Source organism: Anomaloglossus baeobatrachus, chromosome 6 (genome assembly GCF_048569485.1).
Source record: "Anomaloglossus baeobatrachus isolate aAnoBae1 chromosome 6, aAnoBae1.hap1, whole genome shotgun sequence".
NCBI classification, from domain to species: Eukaryota; Metazoa; Chordata; class Amphibia; order Anura; family Aromobatidae; genus Anomaloglossus; species Anomaloglossus baeobatrachus.
In genome coordinates this window covers 426174013-426196299 of record NC_134358.1, presented here as the reverse complement: position 1 = coordinate 426196299, position 22287 = coordinate 426174013, and the positions used below count along the sequence as shown (strand labels likewise).

The 22287-nt window shown below is 43.1% G+C and overlaps 1 protein-coding gene across 4 annotated transcripts in view; it reads left to right on the top strand.

Annotated features, from left to right (window-relative positions):
* Positions 1 to 22287, top strand: part of ULK4 (unc-51 like kinase 4) — a 1163168-nt gene that overhangs the window by 348351 nt on the left and 792530 nt on the right. For all 4 annotated transcript variants that reach the window (XM_075315178.1, XM_075315180.1, XM_075315177.1 and 1 more), the window contains exon 19: positions 3192 to 3275. In XM_075315178.1, the coding sequence (XP_075171293.1) occupies positions 3192 to 3275 (84 nt within the window). The remainder of the gene's footprint in view (positions 1 to 3191; positions 3276 to 22287) is intronic.

Genomic DNA, 22287 nt, shown 5'->3' with positions numbered 1-22287 from the left:
AGTATATTTCTTCCAAAATACCAACCAGCGAGACACCGTCCATGACTAAACATGATCCAGTGTAACTAGCTGACACTTGCTACATTATTCGCAATAAAACATGTGTTTGTATGTTTGTATACTGTGTGTGTGTGTGTGTGTATATATATATATATATATATATATATATATATATATATATATATATATATATATATATAATATAAATATGTGTATATATATATATATATAGATATATAGATATATAGATAGATATATAGTATATGCACTACAGTTCAAAAGTTTAGGGTCACTTAGATATTTCCTTTTTTTTAAAATAAAAGCACATTTTTTTCCAATGAAGCTAACATTAAATTAAACAGAAATACACTCTATACATTGTTAATGTGGTAAATGACTATTCTAGCTGCAAACGTCTGGTTTTGAATGCAATATCTTCATAGGTGTATAGAGGACCATTTCCAACAACCACCACTCCAGTGTTCTAGTGGTACATTGTGTTTGCTAACTGTGTTAGAAGGCTAATGGATGTTTAGAAATCCCTTGAAAACCCTTGTGCAAGTATGTTAGCACAGCTGAAAACATTTTTACTGATTAGAGAAGTTATAAAACTGACCTTCCTTTGAGCTAGGTGAGAATCTGGAGCATTATATTTGTTGGTTCAATTAAACTCTCAAAATGGCCAGAAAAAGAGAACTTTCATGTGAAACTCGTCAGTCTATTCTTGTTCTTAGAAATGAAGGATATTCTATGTGAGAAATTGCCAAGAAACTGAAGATTTCCTACAACGGTGTGTACTACTCTCTTCAGAGGAAAGCACAGACTCTATCCAGAGTAAAAACAGAATTGGGAGGGCCCGCTGCACAATTGAGCAAACAAGCGACCTTAAACGATCGCAAAACAGACAAAAATCGTTGGTTTTGGAGAGGTCGTCCAAACACCAAAAATCGTTGTCTCGTACGTAGCGATGTTGTTCCTCGTTCCTGCGGCATCACACATCGCTATGTGTGACACCACAGGAGCGACGGACATCTCTTTACCTGCCCCCACCGGCTATGCGGAAGGAAGGAGTTGGGCGGGATGTTACGTCCCGCTCATCTCCGCCCCTCCGCTTCTATTGGCCGGCTGCTTAGTGACGCCGCAGTGACGTCGCTATGAGGCCAAACGCACCTCCCCCTTGAGGGAGGGATTATTCGGCGCTCACAGCAACGTCGCTGACAAGGTATGTGCGTGTGACGCTGCCGTAGTGAATGTTCGCTACGCCAGCTTCACATGCACTCACCTGCCCTGCGACCATCGCTCTGGCCGGCGACCCGCCTCCTTCCTAAGGAGGCGGGTCGTGTGGCGTCATAGCGACGTCACACGGCAGGTGGCCAATAGCGGCGGAGGGGCGGAGATGAGCAGGATGTAAACATCCCGCCCACCTCCTTCCTTCCATATAGCTGCCGGTGGCAGGTAAGGAAATGTTCCTCGCTCCTGCGGCTTTACACACAGCGATGTGTGCTGCCGCAGTAACGAGGAACAGCATCGTACCTTTCGCGGCAGCGTAATTATGAAAAAGTCGGAGCCTGCACGGATGATACGATAACGACGCTTTTGCGCTCGTTAATCGTATCATCTAGGATTTACACACAACGATGTCGAAAGCCGGATGTGCGTCACTTTCTATTTGACCCCACCGACATCGCACATGCGATGTTGCAAGAAAAGCCGCCCTAAGTCTCTAGTTTGAGAAATTGACGCCTCACAGGTCCTCAATTGGCAGCTTCATTAAATAGTACCCGCAAAACACCAGTGTCAATGTCTACAGTGAAGAGCCGACTCCGGGATGCTGGCCTTCATGGCAGAGTGGCAAAGAAAAAGCCATAAGGAAAACATTAATACGGGCAAAAGAACACAGACATTGGACAGAGGAAGATTGGACAAAAGTGTTATGGACAGACAAATCGAACTTTGAGGTGTTTGGATGACACAGAAGAACATTTGTGAGACACAGAACAACTGGAAAGATGCTGGAAGGGTGCCTGACGCTATCTGTTAAGCATGGTGGAGGTAATGTGATGGTCTGGGTCTTTGGTGCTGGTAAAGTGGGATATTTGTTAAAGGTAAAAGGGATTTTGAATAAGGAAGGCTAACACTCCATTTTGCAACACCATGCCATACCCTCTGGACAGCACTTGATTGGAGACAATTTCATCCTACAACAGGACAATGAGCTAAAGCACACCTCAAAATTATGCATGAACTATTTAGGGAAGAAGCAGGCAGCTGGTATTCTATCTGTAATGGAGTGGCCAGCCCAGTCACCAGATCTCAACCCTATTGAGCTGTTGTGGCAGCAGCTTGACCGTATGGTACGCAAAAAGTACCCATCAAGCCAATCCAACTTGTGCTGGAGCTTCTGGAAGCATGGGGTGAAATATCTCCAGATTACCTCAGCAAATTAACAGCTAGAATGACAAAGTTCTGCAAAGCTGGAATTGCTGCAAAGGAGCATTCTTTGACAAAAGCAAAGTTTGAAGGAGAAATTATTTTTTCAAGTAAAAATCATTATTTCTAACCTAGCCAATGTCTGGACCATATTTTCTATCCATTATGCAACTTATTTGATAAATACATTTTTCATGGAAAAGACTAAATTGTCTGGGTGACAACTTTTGAACTGTAGTATTTTTATATATATAATATATATATATATATATATATATATATATATATTATATATATATATAATATATTAATATATACATAATATATATAATTGGACATGACTTCCCATTCAATGAGTTTTCTTTATTTTCATGACTGTGAACATTCTAGATTCACACTGAAGGCATCAAAACTATGTATTAACACATGTGGAATGAAATACTTCAAAAAGTGTGAAATAACTGAAAATATGTCTTATATTCTAGGTTCTCCAAAGTAGCCACCCTTTGCTTTCATTACTGCTTTGCACACTCTTGGCATATGTGTGTATGTATATATATATATATATATATATATATATATATATATATATATATAATATATAATTGTGTGTGTGTGTATATGTGTATAAAATAGTGCATGTGATACAGAGATACTATGGTACATTACACATTAAGTGCAATCAATAGACAGAAAAAGTTAAACATTTTTAATATCATTTTGCTGCAGAGTTGTTTTCTGATATATTACTTCTCTTACAGGAGGAAAAAAAAGATCACCCCAGAGAGATCTGGACCATTCCCCTGGCTGCCTACACTCTGCTAATGAGGTGCCTTCGGGAAGGGGTAAGGCTTCTTTATTGTCCTCTCTAGAAATCCTCCACTGTAATAACCCCTCCGGCATTATGTGAGAACTGTAGCCTGCAGCAGTGCAGTATCTTGTCAAGCAAGTATAGCTTCAGAATTTAAATAGGAGTAACCCGGCAATGGACCACTGCGTGGGGAAAAAAGATAAATTTACTTTTCCCTTCAGCTTGAAATTAACACGTTGTTAATTAACGCCAAACCAAGACATACGAACTAAGTGTTCTTCTGAGACAGAATAATGCGGCTGATTTCAATTGGATGTGAACAAGCCTCAGCCATAAAAGAATCCATTGATTTTTAAAGAGAGGAAGGAACATGTCACAAAATATATGATTGTGGTGTGACAAATAACTCCTGTGTGGCCCTATAAAGTATAAAACTGTGCGCCCAGGCCGCCGTCTCCATTTCTTTTAATGACTCAAGTCTCACATGGTTTAAGAAAGGTTTACTTAAAAATGAATTTGCTTACACATGAAACAAGTTCCCAAATCCCGGCCCCTGCCTCAATTAGGGAGAATAACATATAATCACCATATAAATTGGTTGCTCTAGTACTTTCTAAAAGCCCACTTGACATTGTTTCTGCTCTCGGCAAAGCCCAAGGCGAAAAACATTTCTCCCTTGGCTGGAAAATCTTGATAAACATTGTTCTGTTTGACATGATTATAACTTGCAGATCAGTAAATGTGAGAACATTGCTAAAGATTGATACAAAAAAAAACCAAAAACATTGAAACGTCGTGAAAACAAAACATTTTCCATTTTTTGGACTCCTTCCAGGATATTGTAATAAACATGTTGTTAGCTGTCAGTGCAAGTCATGTAGGCTCCCAGATGTGTGTAGTAAATACTGTAGCTCCGTGGTATTATATTTCCACTGTTTTCACAGTGGCAAAAGCTACACTTTGTCATTTATTAAAATGTAGCCATGCCAGGGCTTATCCATACACGTCCCTCTATCTAATTATTGCTATCCTTTATCCTTATGGTATTTGCTTGGCTGCTTTTATTATAATTATATACACCTGGTAGCTTCACAAATACACAGCTACTACCTTGAGCCAAATTAGGAAAATTGCTGTAATGGATGAAATATAAGACTCTTAACCTTTTTACAGTGTAAAAAGATCAGATTTCTAAACTACAAGGTGCTTTCTCACAACAGATGACAACAGCTGATATTGCGGGGGAAAGTTGTCATGAATTGCTAATTCCCACCAGCAGCTGCTCCTAGGAAAATGAAGTTTTCTCTGCTATTCATATGAATGATTTTCCATGTAATACACAAAGAGATGTGGTTCATCAGAATGTGATATCTTGATTATTAGCAGCCTTGAACCCTAAGCTTGTTCACATGTCACATTTTTGCTGCATCTTTGCTGTGGATTTTCGCCACGGAAAAACACAGCATTTAATAGTACCAGCAAAGTTAATGAGACTTAAGAACTGTCATACACATTCTGCTTATTTTTTGTTTGCAGATTTGAACCACCTAAGTCTGTGTGCCCACGATCAGTGTTTGCAGCGTTTTGGACGCAGCGAGTTTTCTCTGTATCCAAAATGCTGCGTTGTACAATACAAGCGCAGTGGATGGGATTTCTAGAAATCCCATGCTCACTGTGCTTGTTTTTCCCCCAGCGTAAACTGAGATGCGGTGCGGCTTCGCAAGCCACAGCATGTCAATTTGTTTCTGCAGAGCCACGAGTGTTCTCCGCAGGGAGAGCAGAGAGAGAGATCGTAGTGGCTCAAACCCCGATCATGGGCATGAGCAGCTGTGGTCTCCTGCAGAGAACTCTCGTTGCCCTGCAGAAGAAGACATTCTGCATCCAGGACCCAGCATTTCCTGATCGTGGGCACATACCCTAAGGCTATGTGCCCACGGGAGCTTGCTTCTGCGGATTTTGCCGCCCAAAACCTGCGGATTTTTCTGGATTTTCCAGATAAATCCGCAGGTCTCAGCATGTACAGACACTCCCCAAGTTATCCTATGGGACATGGGGATCGTGTCCATGCTGCGGTATGTGCGGATGCAGAATATGCTGCGGATGTCCTGCAGCCGCACGTAACTGCATGTCGATTATTCCTGCGGAATTACCTGCGGAAATCCCGGCCCTCAACTATGGAGATAGAGGCCGTGACATCCGCAGGTAAATCGCATGAAAGTCCACAGGTTTACCGCAGCTATTCCCCTGTACTACCGCAGCTAAAAATAGCTGCGGATGCCGGCGGGCTGCTGCAGTAAGCCTGCGGCCGTACCTGCGGATAGATCCGCAGAAGCAAGCTCCCGTGGGCACATAGCCTAAGTGTTTGGGGTTTTTTTTTCTACTCTGTAGCATGTCAGTTCTTTCTGCATCTTGTAACGTTTTCTTACCCATTCAATTGAATGGGAAAAAATGCAATTGAAAGTGTAACAACATTTCTCGTAAAAACTTTCATATTTTATGCAGCGTTTTTTGTAGCAACACTGGTTTTTGAAGCCGAAAAATATGCTACAAATGCTCAACGTATGCACAGAACCTCTGGGTTACGACTCGGACAAAAAGCCCTCTATATTAAAATGCATATGGCTCAAAAAAATGCACTCCCTTTGTATATATTTTTTTATTAAATGTGGGTATATATGCATGTAATGTAGTGTGAGTGTATTATATATACTTTACTACCCCTGCTATCTCCAGTACCTAGCACCATTCTGCGCTTCTCAGGGAGGTCACCCCTCTGCAGACTCTCCGGACCACGCTGTGCTCTTCATGACTCGGAAGTGACTTTGGAAAAGAGACTTTCAGCTCACGCATAGAGCATAGAGTGAGCCAGCTAGTCACAATTGCAGTGACATCAGTCAGAAGCTTAGCAGAATGGCGCTGGACACCAGAGAGAGCATTATTAGGTGAGTAAATTAATATACTCACACCATATTATATGCACGTAGGCACAGATTTAATACAAAAATATATACGGATGAGTGCTTTTTAAAGATGTTGTTCAGCGCTAAATATTTTTTTTTATCACCTTTTATCCTAAAGTTATATTTTTTTGCACTAAGCCTTACAATATAATGTAATTTCACATCCACGTATAGTGGTTTAAAAAATGTTTTGCCCCTTCCTGATTTCTTATACTTTTGCACGTTTGTCACACTTAAATGTTTCAGATTGCCAAACAAATATAAATATTACACAAAGATAACACAAGTAAACACAAAATACAGTTTATAATTGAAGGTTTTTATTAATAAGGGGAAATGAAATCCAATCCTACAGGGCCCTGTGTGAAAAAGTAATTGCCCCCTAAACCTAATAACTGATTGGGCCACCCTTAGCAGCAACAACTGCAATCAGGCTTAGGCGATAATTGTCTTTTACAACTCTCCTGAGGATTTTTGGCCCACCCATCCTTGCACAATTGTTGTATTTCAGCCACATCGGAGGGTTTCCAAGTATGAGTCGGCTTTTAAATGTCATGACTCATCATCTCAATCGAATCATGTTCAGAACTTTGATTAGGCCATTCCAAAGTCTTAATTTAGTTTTCTGCACCAGGAAATGCAGATTTGGTTCAGACTTCTAAAACAAAGTTCTGCACCAAATCTGCACTTCCTTGAAAAAAACGCATCAAAACTGCATTGCGATTTTGATGCGTTTTTGTACTAGGAGATGCAGATTTTTTGCAACCAAATACTCAACATGTGCATATAGTCTAACCCGGTAAAACAGCTTTGAGTTCATAGAGTTCACCTGAGGTGAATTCACTGAGTTCATTGACTTTGCCTGAGGTCACAGCTGGCGTACCTTGGGAACTGCCAGCTGTGACCTCAGGTGAAGTCACTGATGTTACTGCTTTCACAGCTGCGGCTCCGTCAATTGGAGAAAGAGAGTGGTTATTTATTTTAATTCTTTTAAATAAATTATTATTATATGTTTTTTTTACTTAGACAATTAGTAATAGGGGGGGTCTCACATTCTCCTCCCCATTACTAACCTCAGGCTTGATCACAGTTGTGATTTTTTGACAAATCACAGCTGTTATTAACACTTTATATTACCCTTATTGCGACCACACCAGGGCAATCTGAATGAGTTGGGTAAGCGCCAGGATTGACACATCTAGTCGAGGCGTCAGTTCTGGGGTGGATGCGGGCTGCTATTTTTAGGTTATGGAGGGCCCAATAACTATGGGTCTCCCAAGCCTGAGGATACCAGCCCCCAAATTTTCACTTTATTGTGGCTGTTTATCAAAATTGGGGGGGACCGCACAGTTTTTTAAAATTATTTATTTAAATAATTTTAAAAAAAAATCTGCATGGGGTCCCTCGTATTTTGATACACAGCCAAGATGAAGCACACAGCTGGGGGCTGCAGCACGGAAACCCAGCAAGTATAATTGGCCTGCTTTGTTCCCCATTTTGCTTCCTTTTTTTTAAAAAAAAAAAAATCCGGTTGAACGAACTGAACAGTAAAATGGTCTTCCCTGAGAAGCCTATGTTCGGCGTCCGTGCACTACTCCAGAGCTGTATGGAACTCAGCAGACAGGAGTATGGAGCACCTATCTAAGCACACACACACAGAGCATGGTATAGATTCCATAGAAAGTGGGAGTATAACCTTGTTCATTTTAAGAAGGGGTGGTGTATCTTATGTTTTGTTTGGGTAACACTTTTATCCACTAATATCACTAGTTATGCTTTTTATTTTTTACAAAACAAGTCACTTTGATGCAAAATTGCACTAACTTGTCTTTGTTTATGACAGGAGTGGGAAACCTTTTTTCTGCCGGGGGCCATTTGGAAATTTCTGCCAACCTTTGGGGGCCACACAAAATTATCAATGTGAAAATGAACCGGCGGCTATATTTGGTCAATCAATTAATTAACTCTACCACCAACCTACTGTGGTGGTTTGAGCCGCTTCTGTTTGGTGCGGCTGTGATGTTCGGCGATACTTATGCTGCTTCTCACAACTGCTTTTCCAGATTTGTCTCAGTCTGGAGCGCAGTCAACTCTTTGTGATAATGAGATTGGTAGGCTATATACATCACATAACACATGCAGGGACTGGTTTATATAAATCACAGGATACACATACATGACTGAAGGGGCTGTTGGCATATACATCACATAGGAGACACTGGGACTGCTGTATATACATCACATAGGAGATGCTGGAACTGATGTATATACACATCACATAGGAGACGCTTGGACTGCTGTATATACATCACAGGAGACACCTACATCACAGGAGACACTGGGGTCACATACATCACACGAGGGGCTGCGGACATGTTTATGCACCCAGCCCTTCTGTGATATATATGCTCTTAGCCCCTCCTGTGAGGTATATGCCCCCAGCCCCTCCTGTGATATATATGACCTCAGCCCCTCCTGTGATATATATGCGCACAGCCTCTCCTGTGATATATATGCGCACAGCCTCTCCTGTGATATGTATGGCACCAGCATCTCCAATGTAATGTATATGCCCCAGCGTGTGATGTATATGCTCCATCTCCTTCTGTGATGTATATGCCCCTAGCATCTCCTTTGTGATGTATATATCACAGGAGGGGTTGGAGCATACACATAGCAGGAGACATTGGGGCATATACATGACAGGAGGGCCTGGGAGCATATACATGATAGGAGGAGCTGGGGCATATACATCACAGGAGGGGCTGGGAGCATATACATGACATGAGGGGCTGGGGGCATACATATCACAGGAAACGCTGGGGGCATATACATGACAGGAGGGGCTAGGAAACAGAGAATACTAGGTCAGTGGAAGGCATAAGCATTGCAGGGCGGCACAGAGAGCACACACCTCACTAGGTGGGCACAGACCTCACTAGGTGGGAACAGACATCACTAAGGGAGCAGAGATGTCACTAGGGGAACACAGACATCACTAGGGGGGCACAGACATCACTAGGGGGGCACAGACATCACTAGGGGTGCACAGACATCACTAGGGGGGAACAGACATCACTAGGGGGGCACAGACATCACTAGGGGGGCACAGATATCACTAGGTGGGCACAGACATCACTAGGGGCACATACGTCACTAAGGGGGGGCACAGGCATCACTAAGGGGAACAGGCATCACTAAGGGGGGCATAGTGATCACTAAGGGGGGCACAGATATCAATAAGGGGGGCACAGACATCACTAGGAGGACACTGGTGGGCACGAACATCACAGACATCATTAGGGGTACACAGCACTGGGGGTGGTACACAGCATTGGAGGGAGCACGCTGCACCGGAGAAGGGGCGGAGAGCGGGCACACAGCGCTGGGAAACGGGCGGCTCACAGCGCCGGGGAGTGGGCACACAATGCTAGAAGCAGTGAAGCTGCTGTGGGACGGAAGTACAGAGCGCTAAAGCCACCCACAAAGTCCTCAGCACGCTGGCACTTGCCAGAGAGTGAGCTTATTGGTGCGCGCAAGAAGCGCATGTGAGGATTTAAAGGGCCGGTGGCCAGTAAGACCGCGGCGGCCGGAGCACTACCCCCCGGGAAACTGCCCGGGGGCTGCGGAAAAGGTCATGGCGGACAGCATGTGGCCCGCGGGCCCAGAGGTTCCCCACCCCTGGTTTATGAAGTACTGAGTGTCATTTTGACAAGGTGCCAGGTATTTGTGGCTAAATATCAATTTAAAAACTTTGTAATGTAGGTTGTTTTTTTTTGTGTTTGGTTTTTTTGTCATACATTTCAAAAGTATGAAAATTGTCCTGGCTACTAAAAGGTGCAACATGTTTAAAAACTTTTCTCATATGTGTTGTTATAATATACTTAGTATATAGGTACTTGATGTACCTAATTTCCTGTGTGCTTGATGTAGAACCAAGTGCTTCATCTGTCCTGTTGTTCATAGTGTACTGCTTGCAATATTAGTTCATCTTTGACATACGCTACTACCACAATTATACCCTTCATATTAATACTATGCAGTTCAGTACAGATATACCTATTGTGGTTTTGACATGACAGCTATTTTTCGAAATGTCACTTTAGTTATATATTGTACACGATCCACTATAGGTTATATGTCACTGTTTTAATAACCATTTCTTGTTTACATGTTTATAATTTTGAGTATACACAATTACTTTTCTGATTACAACTGTGTTCGTATAACTGTCACGATTCTCTGTGCAGAGCATCTCACAGACTTGAAGATGCCCTGCGGCGCTTACAGATCTGGGAGTGTCTCTATTCCTTTGTGCAGAGCATCTTGCCTTTGGAGATGCTCTGCAGTGCCGCATTTGATACTGAACTGGCAGCTTGGTTACTACACAGAAGTCTAGGTTGGTTCTGGGAGGTGCTGTTTACTCAGCTGTTCCCCCCCCTTCCAGGTAATTGCTCAAGCTTCTTTACTGAGCATGTTCATCCAGAACAGTACAGTTATTGTACAGTTATTTATGTAATACGGTATACCCATATACAGTTATTGTGTTCTCTGCAAACTCTTAGAAATACCAAACGTGAACGCTAAATGTGGTTTAGATACGCTGTGGGACTGAGAAAGGAGGAGGGCATTTCTATTTGGAAGTGCAGATTTTGCTGGCTTTCTTTTGGTGTGGGGGTGCTTTAGTGCTTTTTCAAAGCCTTTGTGCTACCAGTAACATGGAAGTTCTCTGTATTTCCCTTAACAGATGAGGGATCTGAGTGGAGACTTGTATTTTTGTGGGTTGAGTTGAATGCTATCAGTGGTAATTTGGGTAAATAGTATATTGGATCAGTTCACATTTATCCTGTGCTCTATGCTGAACACTTACATTGGGGTTTCCATTTACATCTCCGAATAACGTGATTCAGTCACACCTCCAATGGATCCAATTAATAATGAGGCAGCAGAGTTACTCCGGACTGTTTAGCGATGTACATCTTTTTAAAGGTAAACAAAACTGCAGTTGACCACATTTTTGTGCATGATGCTTAAAAAGACATGTAGAAAGATGGACACCGAGGGAACATAGGCCATCTGTCCCATATTGTTTAAACTTTAAAGGCACAGTACTGTTAAGGCCACTTTACACACAGCGACATCGCTAGCGATGTCGCTGGTGAAAGCACCTTCCCCCCGTCGGTTGGGCGTCACGGGCAAATCGCTGCCCGTGGTGCACAGCATTGCTAGGACCCGTCATACGTACTTACCTGCCTAGCGACATCGCTGTGGCCGGCGAACCACCTCCTTTCTAAGGGGGAGGTTCATTTGACGTCACAAAGCGGCCGCCCAATAGAAGCGGAGGGGCAGAGATGAGCGGCCGGAACATTCCCCCCACCTCCTTCCTTCCTCATTGCCGGTGGCCGCAGGTACGATGTTGTTCCTCGTTCCTGCGGTGTCACACATAGCGATGTGTGCTGCCGCAGGAACGACTGACAACCTGCGTCCTGCAACAGCAACGATATTTGGATTAGAATGATGTGTCAACGATCAATGATTAGGTGAGTAATTTTGATCGTTAACGGTTGTTTGTGCGTTTCACGCACAACGACGTCGCTAACGAGGCCGGATGTGTGTCACGAATTCCGTGACCCCCCAACGACATCTCGTTAGCGATGTCGTTGCGTGTAAAGCTTCCTTTAGTGTATGCAAACTTTTGACTTTGCAGAAAGTAATAAAAATGCCTTAAAACATTCTCTTTCTCATTATTCTGGCATTTGACAAATATGAATAATTTGGTTCCTAATTGACCTATAACGTGAAAGGTTTATTATGATATGTCAGGTAGTGAGAAAAAATGCAGATCTGTCTATTTAGATAGTGTATGTAAACTTCTTGTTTCAACTGTATAACAGGTGTGTACCTTATTTGCAATAGCCAGAAGAAGCATAATTTACTCGAAACTGCTACCGTTTTATCATCTTTTTATGTCTTCTATTTTCACATTGAGTGCCACTCTTATTTTTTCATCTATTTCTGAATCAGGGTCTGTGCCCCTTCATTATGTTCCTCTCAGATTAGTTGGTAAAAATCTGGTGGTGACAAGGCTTTTGTAAATTTCAGGAGGTTTTCTAAATTCAAAACATCTGAACCTAATTTACTATTGTAAAGTGCAATGTGTCACAAAAAATACTGTCAAAATTGCTTGGATATGTAATGGATTTCCAAAGTTACTGCTATGTAAAGTGACACATGACAAATGATTCTGTGTCCTATCATCCTGAATAGGCTGCATCATTACAGGGAACCTGTCAGCAGATTTGTGGCCTATAAGCCGCAGCCACCACCACCACGGTCGCTGCGGTGGAGTTGGGTCATATAGGTGTCTCCATTCTCTGGTGCCGGCGCTTGCTGTTTTGGCTATCTTTGTCCTCCTTCTGAAGTCTGTGTGCACGACGCGTCTTACGTCATATACACTCTCCGGTCCTGCGCATGCGCACTACAATACTTTGATCTGCCCTGCTCAGAGCAGATCAAAGTGCGCCTGCACAGGACCTTAATGCCGGCGACTGTGGATGATGTAGGACGCCTCATGCACCCCAGCTTCAGAAGAAGGATGACACAGACCGCTTTACACGTTACAATTTTTTGGGCAATCGCATTTGCGATCGCACCCACCCCCATTGTTTGTGCGGCACGGGCCATTTGTTGCCCGTGTCGCACAATGCTGTAATTCCCTGTCACACGTACTTACCTTCCAAACGACTTCACTGTGGGCGTCGAACATCCACTTCCTGAAGGGGGAGGGACGTTTGGTGTCATAGCGACGTCTCACAGCGGTCGGCCAATAGAGGCGGAGGGGCGGAGATGAGTGGGACGTAAACATCCCACCCACCTTCTTCCTTCCGCATTGCCGGCGGGACGCAGGTAAGCTGCAGTTCATCATTCCCGGGGTGTCACATGGAGCGATGTGTGCTGCCTCGGGAACAATGAATAACCAGACGTTCGATTTTTAGAAAATGAGCGACGTATCAACGATGAACGAGAAGGTGAGTATTTCTGCTCGTTCACCATCACACGTGGCTGTCACACGCTACGATATCACTAACGATGCCGGATGTGCGTCACTTATGACGTGACCCCACCGACATCTCGTTAGATATATCGCAGCGTGTAAAGCCCGCTTTATATACAGCATTTTAGAATGCTGTATATAAGAGCCCACTGGTGGTGGCCACAGCTTATAGTCACCAAATCTGGTGACAGGTTCCCTTTAAGGGATTAAAAACTGTAAGATTTTAGTCCTTCGCAAATGGAATTGGATTGCCGATATCTTTCCACTATAAATGGTAAGTGTATAAAGCAGAGGAGTGTAGTAACTAGGTTAAATTAAGTATTAGACAAATCTCATATGATAGACATTGTACATTTTTCGATTGTAGTTTTGTAATATATAATAACCACGTGAAAATGAGAAATAATCTCCACTATAACCTGACAAATGGTAACATTTTTTGAAATCTAGATAGATGTAAGAAATTCATTTTTCAGGCATAGGCTGGTTTTCCTTTAAGCATATTATTCCTATGATGTTTGTATCTATGCAAATGTTGAAACTGTCAATGTATATAAATGTAAATGTGTATCATGAAGTAGCATCTCCATTCTTTTATAGAATGATCCATTCTGAATATCTACTCTTATTTTTTTCTACTTACTGAGAATTGTTTCCATCTTCTCTTTTGGATAAGCTGTACTATATCTGACATGCTTTAAACCGTTTTTCTGTTGAAGTGGGGATGCATTTACATTTAGTATCTCATGTTTCATTAAATATCGAGAGAGACATTGTTAGTGATTTTTGTTGGAAGAGAGATTTCATCTTTTTGAATTAGTATAATTGTCATTCAGCATGTATAGCCATGTTGTTCCTTTTAATGTAAAGGGAATGCCACTCATATCTTTCTTGAGGTACATGTTGATATCTGTACTATGTACTAAAGACGTCATTGTAAACCAGTGGCCAGGTTTGCACTCTAAGGTTCTTTTTGTCATGAAAGTAAATCTAGCTATCTTCACGCTCGCTTTGTGGCGGTTGCATGTGAAAGTGCTATTTCCCATGGCAGCCTGATGCTTGCTTACATTGTCTTACCTTCAATTTTAAGTTGTCAGATGTAATCTGGGTGACGTTGTGTCATCATTCTTTTTAGTGTTCTTAAAATGTGGTCTACATGTAGGTTTTGCCAACGAGGGTGACGTTATTTCAGAATATATAGTAGCTAATTCTTTCAATAATGAAAAGTGTCAAGGAAAATGTATATTACCTGAAGCAGATCTGTCGCCATATTTCACAAAGCAAACTGCATACATTAATATATCTCTTAGACCTCAGAGAAAAACAAGCACTTACTTTGAAAATCCATGTCAGGATGGTTCTATAATCCTGTTTGAAAGTTTTCCCTCCTAATATTCAACCCTTCCCTACCTAGGACATACTAGTATGTTGTACACCAAATACTGTATATGGAACAGCCTCAGGTGTTGAGCCCGCATCATAGCCGGTGGTTGCTGGCTGTTTAACACAGATGTTATCTGCCTGTAACTGCAGCGACTAACAGCAGCATTTAAAGGTTGCAATCTGAGTTTACAATTTATAAGGAAATAGGGATGAGCCAAGGTAAAGTTCAACCTCTTTTGTACTAAACTAAATAATGCACATAAAACTGAAAAAGATAGTAACTAGCCTCTAACTATGTATGCACAGATATGAGGCACATGAAGGTGTAAGAAGTATTTGGATACTCTTGAAATATGGGAAAAAAAATTGTCCTAGGAAATGATCAAAATAATTTCCTAAAATTCGATTGGTCTGACAAAAAAGATACATTTTCAGAGAGCAATTAAAACTGTGGATGTTGGGAGTTGATCATTAATAGTCTGGGATAAAGCATTCCATAGAACTAGCGCAGCACAACAAAAGCCTTGAAGGCTGGAGTAGGGGGTTTAGCCCATGTAAAATGTTAGTCCTGAATTGTTGGCAGCATGGGGAACATACAGTACACCGTGTGCAGAATTATTAGGCAAGTTGTATTTTAGAGGATTTTTTTTATTATTGATCAACAACTATGTTCTCAATCAACCCAGTAGACTCTTAAATATCAAAGCTTAATATTTTTGGAAGTTTGAGTGTTTTTTTTTTTTAGATTTGGCTATCTTAGGAGGATATCTGTTTTTGCAAGTAACTATTACTGTGAAGAATTATTAGGAAACTCAATAAAAACCAAATATATTCCCATCTCACTTGTTTATTTTCACCAGGTAAACCAATATAACTGCACAAAATTTAGAAATACACCGTTCTGACATGCAAAAACAAAACCCCAAAAAATTAGTGATCAAGGTAGCCACCTTTCTTTATGATGACACTCATCAGCCTACCATCCATAGATTCTGTCAGTTGCTTGATCTGTTTACGATCAACAATGCGTGCAGCAGCCACCACAGCCTCCCAGTCACTGTTCTGAGTGGTGTACTGTTTTCCCTCCCTGTAGATCTCACATTTTATGAGGGACCACAGGTTCTCTATGGGGTTCAGATCAGGTGAACAAGGGGGCCATGTCATTATTTTTTCATGTTTTAGACCTTTACTGGCAAGCCACGCTGTGGAATAGTTTGATGCATGTGATGGAGCATTGTCCTGCATGAAAATCATGTTTTTCTTGAACGATACCAACTTCTTCCTGTACCACTGCTTGAAGAAGTTGTCTTCCAGAAACTGGCAGTACGTCTGGGAGTTGAGCTTTACCCCATCTTCAACCCGAAAAGGTCCCACAAGTTCATATTTGATGATACCAGCCCATACCAGTACCCCACCTCCACCTTGCTGGCATCTGAGTCGGAGTGGAACTCTCTGCCCTTCACTGATCCATCCTCTGGCCCATCAAGAGTCGCTCTCATTTCATCAGTCCATAAAACCTTTGAAAATCAGTCTTAAGATATTTCTTGGCCCAGCCATGTTCAAAGGTGGTCGTTTTTCAGCCTTCCATATCTTGGCTATGTCCCTGAGTATAGCACACCTTGTGCTTTTTTATACTCCAGTAACGTTGCAGCTCTGAAATATGGCCAAACTGGTGGCAAATGGCATCTTGGCAGCTTCATGCTTGATTTTCCTCAATTCATGGGCAGTTATTTTGTGCCTTTTTTGCCCAACACACTTCTTGCGACCCTGTTGGCTATTTTCCATGAAATGCTCTATTGTTTGGTGATCACGCTTCAAAAGTTTGGCAATTTCAAGACTGCTGCATCTCTCTGCAAGACATCTCACAATTTTGGACTTTTCAGAGCACGTCAAATCTCTCTTCTAACCCATTTTGCCAAAGGAAAGGAAGTTGCCTAATAATTCAGCACACCTTGTATAGGGTGTTGATCTCATTACACCACACTCCTCCTCATTACAGAGATGCACATCACCTGATATACCTTATTGGTAGTTGGCTCTAAAACCTATACACCTTGGAGTAGGACAATATGTATAAAAATTATCATGTGATGAAAATACTCATTTGCCTAATAATTCTGCACACAGTGTACAGTAGGTAACATGATAAAGATGAGGAAGGATATATTTTTGTTTGCAGAGATGATCAGCTGAGAGCTTTGTGGGTACAACTGCTTTTACACTGCAAGATAATCATAGTGAGCATTGTGAAAAATACTTGTTTCGTGATTATCTTGCTGCGTAAACAGGCTAATTATATCAAGATGAACAGAACAAGCAAAATTCTTGGTCATTGGATGAAATGGTCTTTTGCACAGCAAAGAAATCTTTGCCCAATTTTTATTGCAACCTATGCTCACTAAGCTATCGACTATAGATTGCTCAATGCAAATAGTTTATTTGGTCTGCTTGTGTAAACGGGCATCAAAGTTTCCTGATCAGCGGCTGCAACGGGCTACTGGTCGGTCAATGTAAATAGTCCTGAAAAGTGATGAGCTAAAACTGAAGTCCAAAGTGAAATGGGAAGCCAGTGCAATTATTGATAGGATGGTAAATGGTAGAAATGCAAGAAGTTCAGTTTTTTAGAGATTCATTTTTAGACATGGCTTAGTGTTAGACGCAGTTGGCAGTCATTTACGCAGCACAAAGTTGAAGAAATAACAGGGTTGGAAAAAACGAGAGCTTGCTCAGTAGTAATTAATGGACTGGAGTGTCAAATGTGGGAGACATACAGAAGAATCAATAAATAATAGTTGCTGTTTCATATAGCTTTTAGGGGATCATTAAAAAACTTTTGTAAGGGCAATTTCTATAAGCGTTGAGTGCAGAAATTATTTTCTCTACTTAAATGTACATTGTATTCTTCTTTTCTACAGGAGCATACACCAGTGCCATTTCTATGTACTTATATTCTAAAGTCAGTAAAATAAAAGTCAGAGATTTTTTTTGTTCATATAAATTGCGATAAAACCATAACAATTATATTTATAATGTGCTTTAAAAATAAACATCACAAATCAGCAAATAATAATGGTGTAAAGAAAAATTAAAATTATTTTTTTATCCATTAAACTCAACTAAACTAAAAATGTTTATAAAAATGTAACGCTGATACTATATTCATACGTAGTGTAAATCCTGCATTTTATTTCGCTGCTTTTTATTTATAGTTGTCTGCACCACACCATATAATAACAATCTTATCTGATTATTGCATTTTTGCTTTTTTTGTAAGGGGTGCTTCACACACAGCGAGCTCACTGCCGAGATCGCTGCTGAGTCACGCTTTTTGTGACGCAGCAGTGACCTCATTAGCGATCTCGCTGTGTGTGACAATGAGCAGCGATCTGGCCCCTGCTGCGAGATCGCTGCTCGTTACACACAGCCCTGGTTCGTTTTCTTCAAAGCCGCTCTCCCCGCTGTGACACACAGATCGCTGTGTGTGACAGCGAGAGAGCGACAAATGAAGCGAGCAGGAGCCGGCATCTGACAGCTGAGGTAAGCTGTATCCAAGATAAACATCGGGTAACTAAGGTGGTTACCCGATATTTACCTTAGTTACGAGCCTCTGCAGCTCTCACGCTGCCTGTGCTGCCGGCTCCGGCTCTCTGCACATGTAGCTGCTGTACACATCGGGTTAATTAACCCGATGTGTACAGCAGCTAGGAGAGCAAGTAGCCAGCGCTAAGCAGTGTGCGCGGCTCCCTGCTCTCTGCACATGTAGCTGCATTACACATCAGGTTAATTAACCCGATGTGTACTGTAGCTATGGTAGGAGAGCAAGGAGCCAGCGCTCAGTGTGCGCGGCTCCCTGCTCCCTGCACACACAGCTGTGCGCTGGTAACTAATGTAAACATCGGGTAACCATACCCGATGTTTACCTTAGTTACCAGTCTCCGCAGCTTCCAGACGGCAGCTCCGTGCAAGCGCAGCGTCGCTTGCACGTCGCTGCTGGCTGGGGGCTGTTCACTGGTCGCTGGTGAGATCTGCCTGTTTGACAGCTCACCAGCGACCATGTAGCGATGCAGCAGCGATCCTGACCAGGTCAGATCGCTGGTCGGATCGCTGCTGCATCGCTAAGTGTGAAGGTACCCTAAGTCTTTTTCCCTATATTTGTTGTTGTTTTTTTATGCAGATTGTAAGATGCTGTTTTAGCACAGGGACAGAACCTTGTGTGGCTTAGTGGATAAGAAAGCCGATCACATAGCACAGGGTCGCCAAATCGATTCCCGAGGCATGACATAAGAGATGAACAGGCACCATTGTTTATAGAGATAATACATTCTGACATTATGTTTACAGCTGATGAAGGTTTGTCAAATGCAGATTGTAAAAACAAACACAAGTTTGCTGAGATAATTGCCAGCTGAGAGATTTGGTGATGCTCCATGGCCCGAGATAACTGATCACAAAGCTTATTTATACAAAGACACAGGAGTGTCAAAGTCGACCTTGGGTGATGTTGCCATTGGATCTCGTCAGGCAACTTGTGAAACCCAACTTGGAGCTCAGGAAAAGTGTCACGCTTGGGCAAGGAGACACACGGCGCAACACAGGTACATTTGGGGATAGAAAGGGAGAGGAAGGCCCTGATGTTAGGGTGCGGGAATCAGGACACCTCCTGACACTAACCTGTGTCTGAATCCTGAGCTCCCCTAACGTCCCTACATTAGTCCTTCCCCTCATCGCTGTCATGTGCCTAGTCCCTATCTGTCCCTCCACTCACCCTAGCTAGTGCAAAGCCCGTGAGTGCACTATACTTCATCTCTACACTAGTCTGACACACTGGAAGGTAGACAGAAAGGGGAACAGAGACAAAATGGATATACTTCAACTTCAAAGCTGCAGCCAGACACTAGGGCTGCAGGCAACAGGACTTAAGCAGCTATAAGAAATTTCCTTCCTCCAGGGTGGTCAGTTGGGAATGAGTCTCTAAAACCGGCATCAGGGAATGGAATATGTGACTATTTAAGATGAAGGTGAGTGGTCACAAACCGGCTGCACCTGAGATAGGATTAACAAGGATCTACCAGAAAGGAAAGCGTCATTAGCCCTTGCTGCACCCAAAGAAAGCAACTACGTTTAAAACCCAGAGTCTCACAAGGCAATGTGATACTCAGATCCTAAACCTTTCACAAGACTCTCAAGAACAGGAGACCCTTATGTCAAAAAGGTAGCTGTGATAGGGAAACAAAGCAAAGACCCACCATGGAGCCCAAACAGGTGCATAACACAATGTAGGAAGCATAATCAATTGTGAAACAATTTCACCTGCTTTCGTGAACATTATGAAACTATCTCTGGAGAGTAAACAAGAGTACAATCACCCAGAAATAGAATGATATTGTATTTAGTAGCCACAGACAATTAATAATTAATAATAATTTTATTCATTTATATAGCGCTATTAAATCCACAGCGCTTTACATACATTGGCAACACTGTCCCCATTGGGGCTCACAATCTAGAGTCCCTAACTGTAGGTCTTTGGAGTGTGGGAGGAAACCGGAGACCCCGGAGGAAACCCACGCAAACACGGAGAAAACCTACAAACTCCTTGCAGATGGTGTCCTTGGTGGGATTTGAACCCAGGATCTCAGCGCTGCAAGGCTGCAGTGCTAACCACTGAGCCACCGTACCGCCCTACTCTCTTTTTATCAATTCCTGACTGATTCTTCTGTAATTTTGCATTATTCTAGTGTAGTTCTCCCAATGTAGCATAATACATTACCTGCAGCACATTCAAGTTGCACTGGTAGTCCATCTCTTCCAGAATAGCACACTCATGTTTCTGCAGGAAAATTTAGTATGTCTCATAGCACAGTCTCCAGAATATGGATCACATTCCAGGACATGAGCCATGATCAGGGTATGTTCACACATCAGGTTTTTGCTGTGCGGCACAATCCGGCGCTTTGCGGGAAAAACGCATCCGTTTATTTTTGCCGCCGGGTGCGGTTTTTCCTCATAGACTTTTATTAGTGCCGGATTGTGCCTCTTGTACTTGCGTTTGATCCGGTTTTTGCCGGATGCGGCAAAAATCATCACTCCGGCGGCCGCACAGGACGCAGAGAGGAACGTTTTTTGCCAGCAGCAAAAAACTGCATAGCGCCAGGTGCGGCGCTGTGCGGCATGGCGCATAATAAAAGTATGCGCGCCGAATCCGGTGGCATGCGGCAAACGCCGGAAGCATGTACCGGTTCTGGGTTTTTACTTCTGAGCATGCCCAGAAGTGATATAAATTCATTGCTTGTCAGAAAATCAATCACTCACTCACTCACTGACTCGCTCACTTACTCACTGACTCATTCACTCATTCTCACCCACTCACCGATCACCGGCGCGGCGCTGCACCACTGTCACAAAGCTCTGGCAGCTTCCCCGGATTTGAAAATGCTGGCCGCCCATTATTCAATCTCGTATTCACTGCTTCCCCCGCCCCCCGACGCCTATGATTGGTTGCAGTCAGACACGCCCCCACGCTGAGTGACGGCTGTCTCACTGCAACCAATCACAGCCGCCGGTGGGCGGGTCTATATCTTGCAGTAAAATAAATGATTTAAAAAAAAAACGGCGTGCGGTCCCCCCCAATTTTGATAACAGCCAAGATAAAGCCACACGGCTGAAGGCTGGTATTCTCAGGATGGGGAGCCCCACGTTATGGGGAGCCCCCCAGCCTAAAAATATCAGCCAGCAGCTGCCCGGAATTGCCGCATCCATTAGATGCGACAGTCTCGGGACTCTACCCGGCTTATCCCGAATTGCCCTGGTACTGTGGCAATCTGGGTAATAAGGGGTAATCATGCCAGACATCTATGAGACACCCCCAATGAATAACCTGTAAGTGAAAGTAAATAAACACATACACCCAAAAAATACTTTATTTGGAATAAAAGACAAAAAAATACCCTCTTTAGCCATTTTATTAAAATCCCCAAACACCCCTCCAGGTCCAACGTAATCCACAGTGGTCCCACGATGATTTCAGCTCTACTACATGAAGCTGACAGGAGCGGCAGTAGAACACGACCACTCCTGGGAGCTCCACACAGCAATTAAAGGGAGTCGTGCTGTCAGCGGTGATGTCTCTGAGGTAGTGCCGGGGCGTGTGCGGTGGTGATGGGGGCTGTATTGCCTGCGTATTAAGTGATGATGCGTGCGGTAGTGCCGATGTTTGTGCGGTGATGATGCGTGTGGTAGTGCCTGCGTGTGCGGTGATGATGCGTGTGGTAGTGCCTGTGTGTGCGGTGATGATGGGTGCGGTAGTGCCAGCATGTGCGGTGATGATGTGTGCGGTAGTGCCTGCGTGTGTGGTGATGATGCGTGCGGTAGTGCCTGTGTGTGCGGTGATGATGCGTGCGATAGTGCCTGTGTGTGCGGTGATGATGTGTGCAGTAATACTGGTGTATATGCGGTAGTGCCGAAGTATGTGCGGTGTTGATGCGTGCAGTAGTGCCAGTGTTTGTGCGGTGATAATGCATGCGGTAGTGCCTGCGTGTGTGGTTATGATGCATGTGGTAGTGCCAGTGTGTGCGATGATGATGCGTTCAGTAGTGCCTGCGTGTGCGGTGATGATGGGTGCGGCAGTCCCTGCGTGTGCGGTGATGATG